We start from the raw sequence: 15,799 nt of genomic DNA, 5'->3' as shown, positions 1-15,799 counted from the left end.
TGAATATCGGAAAAATTCAGAGGCTTATTCACAACCTGTTTATATACAGAGCATACCAGTTGTTACCAGTGCCTTACATTAGCACCTAATCATGTTTGTGAATGAATCGTAATACTCTCTCTCTCTCTCTCCCTATATCTATCTTTCTCAATCTGTCTATCTTTCTCTCTCTCCCTTGCTCTCTCTCTCGCTCTCGCTCTCGCTCTCGCTCTCTCTCTCTCTCTGTGTCTATCTCTCTCTCTTTCTCTCTGTAGGTAGCAGCCATATCTCCAAATGGAATTGGAGCACTGAGCAAATCTATCTACATAAAGACTGCTGAGTCACGTGGGTATCCATGCACGTGCACACACTCGTACACAATTGTCTCAAAATCTAAAATAAGGGTGTTGTAAATGCTTTATAAGTGTGCGTTGATCTGTGTGTGTGTGTGTCCTGCAGCCCCTGGCCTGGTCACCAACCTCACAGCGTATGCTCAGAACCACACCTCCGTCATGGTTACCTGGTACCTGCCGCACCGCATCAACGGCCTCATTAACAAGTTTGCAGTCAAGGCAAAGCACGCTCGCACGGGGCAGACGGTCCGCACGCTGGAGGTCAACGCAGAGGACATCATGACTATAGGGCTGCCTCACTGCAATGTACAGCACTGCATTACACTGTCACCTCTGTCTGTCGTCCCTGTGAAATGTTCTGTCTCTGTTCTGCATCTCTGTCAGGAATATAAATGCTACACATCTTACCCTGTGTGTGTGTGTCCCTGATGGATTTGTATGTGTCTAGGATGCAGCTGATATCCTGTCTCGTGCAACTCCGAGTCCCCTGGAGATAACGGCCTCCTCTCCACCTATCACCCTCTCCGCCGTGCCCCCTGCGGCCTCCTGGAGCGTGCCCATATCAGTGGGAGTTGATCAGCTGCGTCCTTACACTGCCTATCTCTTCGAAGTGTCTGCCTTCACGTCTGATGGAGAGGGACAGATAGCCTCCACCATGGTCCGCATGCCAGAGTCAGGTGTGGGAGATAAAAAGCTCACAAGGATGCAGTTCTGTGCTTTATTTGGCTTATTCTGTTCTTATGTGTGTATTTCCGTGTGATTGTTGACGGCAGCTCCGGAAGACGCACCGCAAAACTTCGGTGTCCTGAACATGACATCAAGGTCAATCTCTGTGTCCTGGAGTCCTCCCAAAATTACCACAGGGAAATTCAGCTACATGCTCTACCTTTATGGACCCACAGGTTGTTAATTATTGTCTGAGATACACATTTTGTGTCCATATGGAATCCATATTCTTATTTTCTATTTCCTCTTCATGTCAGGATTTCTGTATGAGAACAGCACCGGGGACATGCGCTTTGCTTTTAGTGGTTTGATCCCATACACAAGGTACATGGTGGCCGTCCGAGCCAAAGCAGCTGGTGAAGTGGGTCCAGCAGCGCAAGAAGACGTAGTTACACCTGCTGAAGGTGAGAACACCCATAAGATAATGTACTAACACTTGAATGACCTTAAACCCACTTTACATCACTTGCTTAGTTCTTCTTAATTTGACAAGATGAGAAGGAGCGCATGGAATTAAACACAGATACAGAGACGTCCAGGATAACTCAGTCATGTCCAGTGATGAGCACTGAGGTGTGTTTTCTGTAACTATGTCTGTCTGCCTCTGTGTGAGTAGCACCCAGTGCAGTGCAGAACCTGGAGGCAGTCGCTGAGGATTCAGTTTCAATCCGCGTGAGTTGGAAAATTCCTGCTCAACCTAACGGCCCCATCACCCAGTACAGACTGCAGGTCCTGGTGGACGACACTCTGCTGCAGGACATCACCCTCACTGCAGAGGCGGTACGTCACATGTTACAGCCATGACGGTCCCCATAAACCTATCCCATGACAGCTCACCACTGTTTCTATTAAATCAAATAGTCAATCTTTACACTTATTGTACAAATTACAGACTTGTGCCATTGTGAAGCACATTACAGTGGCCCTACAAGAAAATATATATGAGGTTTCTATTACATACAGCTATTTATTACGGTATTATTAAGGAATTATTATTATTATTATTATTATTATTATTATAAACTATATTTTAGTTGATATCAACATTTATTTTACAATATAAATTACCATGTAATCAAAACAAAACACAACTGCAACACAAATTATGTTAAAATGTTACACAACAGCACTTTCTCAGCAACTGAGAATTACATTTGTTGCATCAGTGTCATTATATATCATTGTGAAGCACTTTGTAACCTTGTTTAGATAATTGCTACAAAAATAAAGTTATTATTTATAATGCATGAATTGCTTTCAATTCAATTCCTGTACATACTCCTCTGTGAACCAAAAACAAATTTCTATTTTTATTGGAATTATCACACATTTTTATTAATATCTTTATATACAAGCAACTGTCAGCATCTACTGATTCAAGTAGATATTATTATTCTATATATTTTTTTTTTTCCTACAGAATGGAACCGATTTGTACGAAGAGGAGACACTTTCTCCCGATGTCCATAACAACTCACGTCGACGTAAGAGAACTGCTGAGCTCGGTCTGATCACATCTCCGCCGACTTTCACAGCCACTGTTGCTGAGCGCACGCTGCGCACTGACATGACTTCCTCCACCGTCGATCACTCTGGACTTAGCAGCCCGGCTGACATCACGAGCACTGATGTTCAACCCACAGCTGATCCCATGGTCGCTGAGAAGCCCAGCACCAATGTCACCTCTGCTTCACACTCTAGCACCACTAATGTCCAGTCTTCTGACTCTTCGGTCCCTGGAACCACTGCTTTTTTTCTTACCTCCGCACTTCCTGCTACGCTCCCACCCTGGCTGACAAAGCAATCACAAGCTGGCGATATGACTTCAGGCTCCTCCCCTATGGCCGTGACCCCAAACCCACTGCGCTTGTCCACACGTGATGCATCAAATACGGGACACTTTTCAACACGCAGTGCAGCAACTTCTGGTATTACGGGTGCTGCTGGTACTACAGGTGGGAGAGCATGAACTCTGCACACTGCTTCTTTTAAATTCCTGCAGCCCTCGATACACATGGGCTTTTTTTCGTATCTGTATTCAAGAGCGTGGTCTTTCAGTTTGAGAGCAGGAGTTTCACATTCAAATTTTGTAATGTTCTCTCCCAGAATCTTCAAATACACCTGCTCGTGCTTGGATTTCCTGTGCACCAGCCTCAGCTTGTTGCACACAAAAAAAATCCAAGAGCAGAGGAGAAGTCAGAGAGGAGCTATTCCCCCATTTACAGAAGCAGCGTGAGCGCGAGGAGAAGAGCTTAAGCGCAGGAAATATGTCCAAGCAACAAAACATCTGAGTGCAAGTGCACAGTTTGAGCACAAGCAGAGAAAATCTAAGCACAACAGGGGCTATTTCAGTGCAAGCGCAAGGTTTCGAGTGAGAGCATTATAAAATCTGAACGTGAAATCCTGCTCTCAAACTGAAAGCCCACGTTCTTGAATAAAGATAGGGGAAAGAACATGCATCCAAGGATTTTTATCTGTCCCAGTGATTTTGAAACCTGTGTGCACATGTGGTCGTGCTTATCCATCTGTGTCCGCATGCCTGCCACAGGTGTTACAGTGAGAGAGGAGGTGATGGACGGTTTCTCTGAGGATTTGTCGTACCTGGTGTTGGATCTGAATCCCTTCACTGAGTACACGTTCAGGGTCACTGCTTCCACCACTGTGGGGGAGGGCCCTTCCACGAACACCTCTGAGAAGACCAGGGAGCAGGGTGGGTGGTCACATATGTCACATACACCTACAACACCTTCAGTCTGCCTATTAATACCTTGCACTGTGTGTGTCTTTTAGTCCCGAGCTCCGTTCTTGAAGTGTCTTATCAAAACATCAGCTCCACCTCCATACAAGTGAGCTGGGTCCCTCCAATCAACCCTAATGGACGGATCACACACTACACCGTCTACGGCCTGCAACTGTACAGCAAACAGGCGCTGTCGTGGAGTAGTAACACCACCAGCATATTGATAACAGGTGGGGTACTCATCTGTCTTTCATTGCAAACATCCTAACCCGGGTCTGTAGCTCATTTTCTTTCCTCTCTGGCTTAATGTCTAGATCTGGACAAGTACACTGGTTATACGCTGCGTGTGGCTGCATCCACAGCTGTGGGAGAGAGCTCTCTGACTGAGGAAGATGACATCTTTGTTTACACCTTAGAGGACGGTATGTGCTAAACCAAAGACTGTATTTAAATATGGACGACGCGTGCCCGCTTCCTCCCATTATTCAGAAATAAAGCCAATGCATCCCGGATACGAATGCTGATGTCTTGTGCCGAAAACCTAATTTGGAGCCAAAGTCTGGGCTGTAATGATTGTTGGGATGAAGCTGCGGTAGTGAGTTCCCCCTGATACACACGCTCACACAATCACAAGTCGGTCTCAGCTGTCAATCATGATGTTTCACCGATGTTTCACCCTGTTTTTATAGCATCAAATAACTAATTAAAACCCAACTTACTGGAAAAATTTGCAGTTGAACATACACATGTCTGATAAAAACTACCTGAAGTGACAGGAACCATCATTGAGACAAAATTGTACTTTGAATTTTTTGTTTGGTCCATGTCCCATTCGCTAACATAGAGGAGGCTGGATTCATGACCAATACTGCAGCCAGCCACCAGGGGGTGATCGAGACATTTTGGCTTTACTTTTGGGAGGCTGTCATGTCGTCCGTCTTTATAAACTATGTGCTGAACACAAACATAAACCAAACTGATGAGTTATATTATTTGTTTGATCAGACTGTATCTCAGTTCACCTCACATTCCATTGAATGAAAGAGCATCCTGGGATTTTTTTCTTCACCCTCAGAGCCTGACTCCCCCCCTGTGAACCTCACTGTGGTGGACACCAGCCCCTCCACCGTCACACTGGCCTGGTCTCCACCTGAGAGAGCCAACGGGCTGATCCAACGTTACGAGGTCCTGTACGAGAACGAGTCCTACTCGGCTTTGATGAACACCTCCTCAAACGGAGTGACTCTGACCAGCGTGAAGCCGTTCTCCTACTACAACGTGTCTGTGAGGGCGTTCACGAGTTACGGCAATGGCAACCAGACGTCAGACATTTTGCACCTCCTGTCTGGAGAGGATGGTGTGTTGAATATATACACCAGTGGTAATTTTCAGAAATATCAGATATTCGGATTTTAGTTAACGTGCATCTCCATGTTCTCTCTCCAGTCCCGGGCAGTCCTCCGTACGGCCTCTCCTACGAGTCAGTCAGCCCGAGCGAGGTGAATGTGACCTGGCAGCCGCCTCTGCTTCCTAACGGCCTCATCACCCACTACAGCCTGGAGCTTTGGAATTCCACTCACTACCTGAACCTCACCTCCCCGACCGGCTACATCCACATCACGCACCTGCGGAAGTACGCGCAATACCGCCTCATGGTGCAGGCGCACACACGTGTCGGACCGGGGAACCACAGCAGCGAGCCGCTCAACGTCACCACACTGGAGGATGGTGAGAGGGATGGGTGGGGGACGGGAGGAATGGGGCAGGGTTTGTTTGCACTTGCAGCAAGCCGCGCGGTTACATGACTGGCTGACGGGTTCAAAGGGCATCTGATTAAATCTGACTTTTCCTCTCTCATCTTCTCCTTCTCCGTTACATCCCTTTGCTTCTGCTCACACTAATGTCATTACCTCACAGGTATTTGAGGCTGGCGTTTCCCATCCGGAACGAGAAGAGTCTACTAAAACTAACCAGTTTCCATTTCAGGGCAATATTCGGTTTCTCTCCGGCACGTTCCTGGACGCCTCCCTCCACTTTCTGATTTGCCGGGTGCAAATATCTTTAAATAATTACTCCTCTATTCAGTTTCTGCTTTGATGGACCCACACTCCTGCTTCTTATCTTAACTGGAAAGTCATTCTCCTGCATCTCAGCTCCAGACACACCTCCTCAGTTCCTCCTTGCCAGAAAGCTGTCAGACTACGAGCTGGAGTTGTCATGGCAACCACCACTCGAAGCAAATTCAGACATACTCTACTACATTGTCAAAGTTTGGTGAGTTTGTAAATCTACACAACAATCCCTGTAAAAGAAAAATTAGTTCATGGGGGGAAAAAAAGGAAATGGGTGTTTTCTCTGTCAGGAATGAAACGAGTGAGCTGTGGCAGAATGTGACAGACACGTCAGTGGTTATTAACGTGGACTCAGAGAGTCTCTACAATGCGTCTGTCTCCAGCTGGACCAGACTGGGAGATGGAGGCGTGTTGATCTATATCAGCTTCACCACCACAGATGCAGGTGCGGGATAAAACAAAAAACTTTGACATTTTATCGTTCACACTTTATTTATTTACTTTGCATGTTTTTCTCACCCAAAACTTTTCTCTGTGGCTTTCAGAGCCGTTTGACCCTCCACAGAATGTGACTGTTACAAATGTGACGACCTCCTCCATCACCTTGCTGTGGAAACCACCCACTGAACCAAATGGAATCATTGTACACTTCACTATTTACTACTCTGATAACAGCACTGTGACTGCGCAGGTAAGACACATATACTGCATGAAGACTGTACAAGGTAACAAAATAAAGTTGTGCTGGTTAATACTTTTGCATATAAAATGTGTTTAATGGGGTATTAAGGGTCGCTTGTAGTGTCGTACCTACAGATAATTATTACTCAGCTCTACAAAACATTTTGGGGACTTTTAGCTCATTAATCCTATTGATTTCATCAACTCTTAACTTATGCCTTATCTGCCAAACTGCAGATATTTGTTGAACGGATATTTTCCCCTCCAGTTTAAAAAAAGTATCCGTCCACACAACCTTTGTTTTATAAAATATCTCCATCCAGGCGAGAACAAAATAGAGTCAAATGTCCATCAAATACCAGATCAATAGGCTTATTCCCTTGTCTACCTGTAAACAGTACATCACCATTGTTCATGCAGAGTTTTGAAATCAGTACTTTGTCAGGTGTTTGTTAAAAGAGTGTGGACAAGAAGGCTAAAAGGAGAGGAAACTGTTTATTTTGCTAAATATCCTCATTAGTGTGGACAGGGCGTTAGTCAAACTTCTTTAATACTAGCTCCTGCCAGTGCGGTGGCCCAACCACATCATTACACTTTTCTGTTTCACTGCTCTCATTAACCTTGTTTCCAGCCGACATCTGTTGAACCCTCATTAGTCAAGTGGACACGAATGTGACTCCAAATGAGTTATAGTGCTGCTGTTCCTAACAGGTTCATATGTTATTGTTATATTCATAGCTGAGTGTAGAAACATAATAAATGCAGATGCTCATGCTGGACCAATACTTTACTGAGTTACATTTGTCACTCATCTGTATATGCAGAACAAATTTTGCTCATGTATAATGTCCATCTCAGTGTATGGAAGTTATCCCTCCATCCATCCATCCATTATCTACACGGCTTTTGAGGATTAAAGGGATTGGGCTGGAGTTAATCCCAGTTTGCAATGGGTGAGAAGAGGGATACACCCTAAACAGGTCACCAGAGCAACACAAGGCCAACATATACAGACAAACAAGCATTTAAGCTCACATACTGTACACACAAGTCTCCAATCATAACCTTACCCCTATCTTCATGTCTTCCGAGTGTGAGAAGAAGACGGAGAAAGCCCACACAGACTTGGGAGAACATGCAAACACATATGGGCTGAACCAGGATTTGAACAGAGAACCTGTGTTAACCACTGCACCACAATGGAAGTAAACCTGAGCCCCTTTTCTTTTCTCCACAGAGGGTTCCCATGTCAGACTTACCCGCCCCTGCCTCTCCTGACTCCCCCCTCTTCTTCACTCTGACTGGGCTGACCGGGGGCACTAATTACACCATGTGGATGACCTCCAGCACCGTGCAGGGGGACGGAGGGGTCCAGAGCGAGACACTGACACTGCTCCTGCCAGAGGACGGTCAGTCAGACACACACAGGCACTCACAGACACACACAACAGCATCCAGAGACCAAAATAAATTAGTTCAAATGAGCAGACATACACATAAAATGCAGCTAAACGATTCATTGAGTCAGAGTATCACTGTGAGGTTAAGTCTGCACACTTTTTCCATGACGCTTCAACTTCAAAAATCACATAAAAACTCTGCAATTGAAGACATAACTTTCAGCCTGCCAGTTAAAGGAGATAACTGTCAGTCTCGCAAACTGGCTCTATTTTATCGTAGACAGCCAGTTTGTATTTCCTTTTACTGAGCATGACGAAGGTCGTGAGGGACGAGAACCAAAGAGAGACAGAAAGTGCCGAAGCGTTTACGACTTAATGATAGAGAAACAGAAAGCCTGATGTTCTAAAAAGAAATTCATGCTGTGCTTGTGCTGTAATTGCACTGTTGCCACGGAAATTAAAATGATCATATGCAGATAAACATAACATCTAGTCATACTTTGATTTCCTCAGTGAAAAGGTCTTTGTCTTTATGTGATTTTGGGAAAAATGGTGCAGACAGCTGCCTCAGACTTTGTCGCACACAGTCACATATTTTTCTATGTTGTGATTTGTTTGATTCTCTGTCTCTGAATAATCGCTGACTCTGTATCTCTGCCTGTGCTCCAGCGGCTCCGCTCTCAGCCAAGCACCGGACCTCCAGGGCAACCCTGTCTCTCTCCCCGCCCTGCCTAGCCCAGCGGGGGGGAGGGATGCTCCCCTCCGTGTGCTCAAACCCCCCCACACACACCTGGCCCCTTACCCCCACTCACACACAGCTCCCAAGTTTTATCTCCCCTTCATCTCCACCGACTTTTCCTTCCTCCTCACTCTGTCTACCATGAGCTGTTCCCGGAGACGCTGAGACGATGAACACGATGAGTATTTTCTGCTTAAAACCTTTTCAATCCCAAGGTTTTCACGGCGTGAGTTTTCCTACTAAGTGACTCTGTTTGCCTTTGGATGAGCTGTTTATGTCATTGATTGTTGTTTCTGTGTCTTTTCACTCAGCTGTTTTGCTTTGCTGTGTTCAGTGTTGCTACTGTTCAACTTGATGTGCTGTTGATTGGTTTTCTTGATCATGACAATGCCACCAATGATTGTGACGTTGCTCGTGACACATAATAATGACGATGATGATGACGATGATGTTGATGATGATGATGATGATGATGACTGCTGCGCTGTTCATTTTCTCTCCCCTGTCAGCGTCTGTATGGTTGATTGATGCCCTAATTTATCAGCTCACAGCGTGTTGTTAACTCACATTGAGAGACTTTACTTTTCAGCCAGTTTCACCACTGACAGGAACAAAAATAGTAATGCAACTCTACTCGTCTCCTTTTTTCAGTGCCGAGCGACTCCGTTCGAAACCTGACGGCTCAGATCTTCAGCTCCACGGCCATTATCGTCAGCTGGGACCCGCCCATGGAGCCCAACGGCCGTCCTTACTACCTGCTCACCTTACAGGAAGCCGGCATCCCCCCAGATGTTCCCAACCAAGGCGCTCCAGCTGTCAACAAGACCATCAAGCACAGCACGACTGACAATGTCTTCCTCTTCACCAGACTCAGGAAGTATTTCCCTTATGTGCTCACTGTTACCCCAGCAACCGGTGCTGGCCCCTCCTACAACCACACCAGCACAATGTACCTGAGGACGGATGACGACAGTGAGTCCATATACACATTCACTTTTGGATTATGGGTTGTATATTTATTATGACTCTGACGTGTGTTTCTCTTCAGTCCCTAGTTCTGCTCCCTTGCTGGTGTCCACCAGGAACCTGTCGTCGTCCGCCATCGCCGTGGTCTGGCAGCGCCCTCTGGAGGCCAACGGGGAGATATCTGAGTATACCCTCACTCTGATCGGCCCAGCGGGCTCCAACACAACACATACCACCAACACCTCGTTCATCCTCGATAACCTACTTCCATACACGGCGTACAACCTCACCATCACAGCGTTGACACGTAAAGGCTCGGGGCCTCACCTGCTGCTGCAGCTGCACACTGATGAAGGAGGTTGGTTTGGACGCAGGTTGAGAATTTAATGTGATGGTACCTATGGAGGTTTATGGGTGTACTTTGCATCTTCTGTCTTTTTGAGTCTTACTTTGTGCTTCAGGCCCCATGTCCCCTCCCCGTAACCTGACTATATACAACCACACGGACGTCTCTGTGTGGCTGAGCTGGGAGCCTCCTTTGGAGCCCAATGGTGTGGTGATCCAGTACGGCTTCAGGACCCGAGACCTCATCACACACACCGTCACACACCAGGTATCGCTAATATGAATTTCACACACCTTAAGCCACTCCACAGTAACATAAACACACAAACTCACACTCACACGCACACACACACACACCCCAGAGAGACACCATCCAACCGATGCTATAGCTCTAATTTCACACTCCAGATACCACTGAGCAGTAACTTTATACTTACACATGCACATATGTTTGCTGATAAAATAATACTTTATCCACCTCAGAAATAAGGGTTGGATGATTTAATCTCCCATGTGTCGTTTTTTTTACCGTGTGTGTACAAATGTAGAATTCCTCCGGTCCGTCGACCACAGAGTATCTTTCTGGCTTCAGGCCTCATAGCTCCTATGAGATCAGTGTGTACAGCTACACCAGAGTGGGCCATGGGAATCAGTTCAGCAGCCCCGTGACCTTCACCACTAACGAGTCAGGTAAAGTACACACCAGGGGCATGGTGCTTATGTAAGACACCACTCAAAGTTTCGTGATTGGAATAAAAAAATACGATTTGGACAAAATATACTCAGGATCTGCCTCCTTCAGCAGTACTAGTGATATAAGTCACTGCATATGTATTTAAAAAAAGCATTAAAAAAAATGTATTGATAATTTTTTTCCTCCTCCTCTGTGTCTCTCCCTCTGTGTCTCTCTGTCCCTCTCTAGTATCTGATGCTGTGGGGAACCTCTCTTGCTCGGGAGGGAGCTGGGATTCAATTCTGCTGTCCTGGGAAGTTCCAGTCAACCCTAATGGACAGATCGTTTTTTATGAGATTACAGTGGAGGTTGACATGCAGTCATACACACACCAGGCTCAGTCACCAGAGTACACAGTGAGCGGGCTGTCCCCAGATCAGACGTACACACTCACCGTGGCAGCAGTCAACTCCGCAGGACCTGGAGACGCAGTAAACTGTACTGCCTCCACTCTTTCTGAATCAGGTAGTCAATCTCAAGTGCCTTCATTATCTGTACATGGAGGAAAAGATGATTATCTGATCAAAGCATCTCATTTTGAATTCAGTGAATGGCTGATCTAATACGGAATGAATACTTGATTAATTCCTCTCTGTCTTTTCCAACAGTCCCAGCTGCCCCTCGCTCCCTCACCGTCTCTGAGGTCACACCTACCAATGTGACACTTCACTGGGCTCCGCCGCTCTCCATACCCGGCCTGCTGAAAGAGTACCACATCATTGCTCAGCTGCTTTCAACTGTTTGTGAACCAAACATCGTACCCACGGCCCAGCCCCCCTCAGAGGACAAGCTGACCTCCGACTGTGTGGACTCTCATGTCCTGGTGTCAGTAAATAGCAGCGAGGAGAACCCCAACAGCATCACACTCCAGTCCCTCAATAAATACAGATACTACCGCTTCAAAGTGGCCGCTGTGACCAACGCGGGAGTTGGAGAGTACACACGCTGGAGTTTTGCACGCACCCTCGCTGGAAGTAAGAACATCACAGTGATTGTACGACCTCGCCGTGTTGCCAGCGCAGAGTTGGCAGTTAGTCAGAAGCTTGGCCTCTGGCAGCTCCTCCACGAGATCTAAACAACACAGTGGAGCAGCATAACTCTCACACTGACTTTGTGTATTATGGAGGAATTTTCTTTCTTTGTGCGGAAAATAAGCAGCAAAGATCACTGTGTTTATGCCTTCATGCCGACAGTAGCGTGAGGGAATATCTTCAAATTTTGTACAAACATTCATTTGGACTTAAAACTGATTTGATTTTAATGGTCAACGGTCAAGATCACCGACCATCTTTTTATCCTTGTGAATGTGTTTGTTTTAAGAACACATCGAGAGAATCCTTTCAAATTTGGCACAAATGTTCACTGAGACTCACGGATGAATTGATTATATTTTGGTGGTCAAAGGTCATGGGGGTCCTCACAAAACATGCTCATGGCCTCTTGAACATGATATCTCAAATCTGTCTTTAGGGAATTTCTCCAAATTTTGACCAGTTGTCACTTGGACTCATGAATGAGCTGATTAGATTTCAGTGGTCAAAGGTCACGGTGACCTCATATGAATGGAAATATATGTGGACTGAAACTGTACTGGTTGGTGGAGGCATACAACCACTGTGGGGTAATTCTTGAATTCTTGTTTTTTTCTGTTTTAGTTGATGAAGAACCTATATTACTTAAACCATCTTTAATTTTCGGTGTATGTTAAACTCATATAATTTTAAACCGCTTCATTGAGTTGAGTATAATTAGTCTTTGTGTTTTTCTCAGACCCTGATGTCCCTCCCCGTGACCTGAGGGTCACCCCATCTTCCAACAGCCTTCGCATTGCGTGGAGCGCTCCAGCTGTTCTCTCTGGGCCGACATCATATCTCGTTCAGGTCACCTCACCGTACAGACACACTCAAACACACACACACACAAATATTTATGTCACCAATGAAGTGTGAAGCTCAGGTTGATGTTCTCAGAACAGATGACAGCAGTGTGATGTTGGTCAGAGTTTTTATCCTATAATAAGTGTGAAATCTTGTGCTGTTACATCAGGTGGAAGGTCCTGGTTGGAACATGTCAACAGTCCGGGCTCCAGGAGAGTTGACGACTGTTGTTGTGACGAACTTGACCGCTTTCACCCTCTACTCTGTGACCGTCACTGCCTTCACTGGTCCACTGGCACTGGCTGCTAGCGATGGGAAAGCTGTTGGACCCACTGGATTTCAAACGTTGGAGGAGGGTAAATTCCTTCATCCGCTCCTTAATCCCTAGCCGCACCAAAATGTTATAGGTTCTTCCGAGGGCCAGACCCCATCACTCGACCAAGTTTGGTGAAAATTGGTTTGGTAGCTTTTGTGTAACCCTGCTCAGAATCAAACCAACAAAAAACACAGTTCAAATAAACCACATTTTGGCACATGTGCCCACTTGGACTCACTGATTAACAGATTTCGGTGGACAAAGGTCACGTTAGCCTTAGAAACATGTTTTTGGCCTCTTGAATGTAATATAATAACACAGACTTGAGGAATTTTTCAACTTTTCAAAGATGAAGTGATTACATTTCATCATTTGGGTCTGGCGGGGGTTCTCGTTGGCCTGGGGCCTTCCAGGCCTGTAATATGATAGAGGAAACTCTGAAAAATGTTCTTATTCTTGAAACAGTGTCCCCTGTAAGTCAGTATCCGCATTCTCTTGCCAACCACTCCATCCATCAACGAGCCTCTCTCCAAATTCAATCCGTAACTGCCAGCTTCCTTTCCACTGCTGATACCCACCCACATGCCACCACTGTGGGAGATATGATAGAAGCCACCTGTCCAACAATGGCCTTACTTTTCACTCACATTTTACCGAGCTTTACCTACACATCGTCTGGTGAGCTCACCCCAGCTGTCCAGCCCATGTGTAGCTCACCTGGGTGGATTTAACTTCTGGTTGGCTTTGGTTCCTCAGAACGCCTCGTCGGATTCAGTGATGTGGCTGCGTCCGTCTGCTGCTCTCCCTTGTGCGTCAATCTGTTTTCCTTGCCAGAAATCACAGTCTGTTGTTCTGTTAATTACCTCCACACAATTGAGTCCATTTCATTGATGGCTGTGGCGGAGTCATAACAGAAAGTAGACACAACACATTAAGATTCAACACAATACATGCACAGATTAAATAATCCAAAATGAGAGTCAACATTAGACACAGTGTAATGCACGCAAGTCAGAACCCAACGATCCAACATATTAGTGCACAAAAACAAATAGGGACAGTAAGAGGTGACATTCTCACATATTAATATTCTCCTCTTGTATCATTTCTACGACAGAACCCAAAGACCCTCCCAAGAACGTGATCGTATCAGTCATCCCGGAGGAAGTGAACCGTGTGAAGTTGACCTTCACGCCCCCAGAAGAGCCCAATGGAAACATCACCGCCTACTTTGTGTACGTGTACGAAAAGGAGCGGCTGGTCAAGAACATCAGTCTCAATATCTTTCAGAGAGAAGACAACAACACGCTGGCGGCTGTCATCGAGGGCCTGAAGGGAGGACACAACTACACTATACAGGCGAGAAGGATACACAGGTTGCACACATGCACGTCTGGACACCTCTCATTGGTCACACACCCGGAGGTGTAACGCTTCCTTTTCTCCAAAGCCCCTTCCAGTTTTCTCTTGTCCAAATTGTTGTTTCATTCTATTTAACATTGCTGTGCCTGTCCTGTAGATTTCAGCCAGGAACGGGGCCGGCAGGAGTCCGCCCAGCCCACATGTCCAGATAACCACAGGAATCAAAGGTACAGCTCTCTTTTTTTGCCTCCACTCATGCTGCAGCAGTGCAGCACAAGATGCTAGGCAGGGAATTACCACTGCACAGTGTTATTGCTCAAAATGACAGTTTTCAGTTGCTCTCACACAGTAGAATAAAACGGTATATAGTCCAGACTATAGCAATATAGTCTGAACTGTGATGATGATATAGAGGTGTAGTTTTAATGTGACTTTTCAGAGCAGTGGCCTGTTTGTCATGTTTTATATGTAAAAGCAAGAGAATAGAAAAGCCTCTTCATACACATACTGTATTCACACTGCATATGTGTGTGTCTGTGTGTTTGTTTGTGTGTGTGTGTGTGTGTGTGTGTGTGTGTGTGTGTGTGTGTGCGTGCTCCTCTGTGATCACACATGCGTGCGTTCCAGCCCCGGCCAAGCCAACCCAAAGACCCCAGGCAATGCTGGGCCACGGAGGGGTTGCCATAGTAACCCACAGGAGTATCACCATCCGCTTGCCTGCCTGTTTCTATAGTGACAACAATGGACCAATCACAAAAATTCAGGTCGTCGTGGCCGAGTCAGGGGGTATGACTCTTCAAAAACACTTTTATTCAAATACACTCTGGTTTGTGTTTAAGGCCTCAAGTTGAATCTTGTTTCGTGTCCTGGGCTCGCATATGACAAAATGTAAAGTAAATAGCTGAGGGGTTTGACGTCAGCAGAAATTTGACTCAGTTCCCCTGCGATTCCTCTCCCCCTCCCACTTCCATCCTGTCATAGTGAAGGACGTCCAGAACCTGACCAACTGGAAGAATGCATTTTTGGATCGTCCCGGCCCCTACCTGACTGACAGGGGTTTCCCCAACCCGCAATGTTTTTCGGGGGACGGGCTGTCACGCACGGGCGCACACTTCAGACGCAAACGCAGTGTGCCTGGAGACAGCCGGCCCCTGGTGAGGCAGAATCACACTATTGCAGGAACCTACGTGATCGGGGAGAATGATGACTGTATGCAGCAGAACAACACCGATAATTTCTGCAACGGGCCTCTGAAAGCGAACACGGTCTATGTGTGAGTGCCCTACACTCGCACACACATACACACACACACGTGCGCGCACTCAAACACACAGCTGCTGTATAAACATGTTATTTGATCATATAAAGCTGACCGTTATTTCATATTTACCAGGTTTATGTTCAGAGCTACTAACATCAATGGCCAATACACAGACTCTGATTTCTCTGACCATGTCAAAACTACAGGTATTTATTTTCATATAACTCTCCTATCAGAGCATGAAAGCGT

General features: G+C 46.1%; 1 protein-coding gene across 3 annotated transcripts in view; it reads left to right on the top strand.

Moving 5' to 3' along the window:
• The window catches only part of ptprq (protein tyrosine phosphatase receptor type Q), a 40,418-nt gene that overhangs the window by 15,641 nt on the left and 8,978 nt on the right, over window positions 1-15,799 (top strand). For 2 of the 3 annotated variants that reach the window (XM_034588752.1, XM_034588750.1), the window contains exons 22-46: window positions 255-324; window positions 439-638; window positions 781-1,009; window positions 1,106-1,234; window positions 1,316-1,462; window positions 1,675-1,838; window positions 2,479-3,013; window positions 3,607-3,768; window positions 3,849-4,028; window positions 4,113-4,220; window positions 4,874-5,155; window positions 5,245-5,526; window positions 9,342-9,662; window positions 9,739-10,014; window positions 10,118-10,269; window positions 10,550-10,691; window positions 10,924-11,199; window positions 11,343-11,708; window positions 12,505-12,614; window positions 12,781-12,967; window positions 14,045-14,286; window positions 14,447-14,516; window positions 14,917-15,075; window positions 15,271-15,562; window positions 15,683-15,756. In XM_034588752.1, coding sequence (XP_034444643.1) covers window positions 255-324; window positions 439-638; window positions 781-1,009; window positions 1,106-1,234; window positions 1,316-1,462; window positions 1,675-1,838; window positions 2,479-3,013; window positions 3,607-3,768; window positions 3,849-4,028; window positions 4,113-4,220; window positions 4,874-5,155; window positions 5,245-5,526; window positions 9,342-9,662; window positions 9,739-10,014; window positions 10,118-10,269; window positions 10,550-10,691; window positions 10,924-11,199; window positions 11,343-11,708; window positions 12,505-12,614; window positions 12,781-12,967; window positions 14,045-14,286; window positions 14,447-14,516; window positions 14,917-15,075; window positions 15,271-15,562; window positions 15,683-15,756 — 5,155 coding nt within the window. Of the gene's footprint in view, window positions 1-254; window positions 325-438; window positions 639-780; window positions 1,010-1,105; window positions 1,235-1,315; window positions 1,463-1,674; window positions 1,839-2,478; window positions 3,014-3,606; window positions 3,769-3,848; window positions 4,029-4,112; window positions 4,221-4,873; window positions 5,156-5,244; window positions 5,527-9,341; window positions 9,663-9,738; window positions 10,015-10,117; window positions 10,270-10,549; window positions 10,692-10,923; window positions 11,200-11,342; window positions 11,709-12,504; window positions 12,615-12,780; window positions 12,968-14,044; window positions 14,287-14,446; window positions 14,517-14,916; window positions 15,076-15,270; window positions 15,563-15,682; window positions 15,757-15,799 lie in introns of those variants that run through there. The other variant, XM_034588753.1, reaches the window with a different exon arrangement.

Source organism: Hippoglossus hippoglossus, chromosome 6, assembly GCF_009819705.1.
Source record: "Hippoglossus hippoglossus isolate fHipHip1 chromosome 6, fHipHip1.pri, whole genome shotgun sequence".
NCBI classification, from domain to species: domain Eukaryota; kingdom Metazoa; phylum Chordata; class Actinopteri; order Pleuronectiformes; family Pleuronectidae; genus Hippoglossus; species Hippoglossus hippoglossus.
The sequence above is the reverse complement of the archived record's forward strand: the minus strand, read 5'-3'. Positions and strand labels throughout refer to the sequence as shown.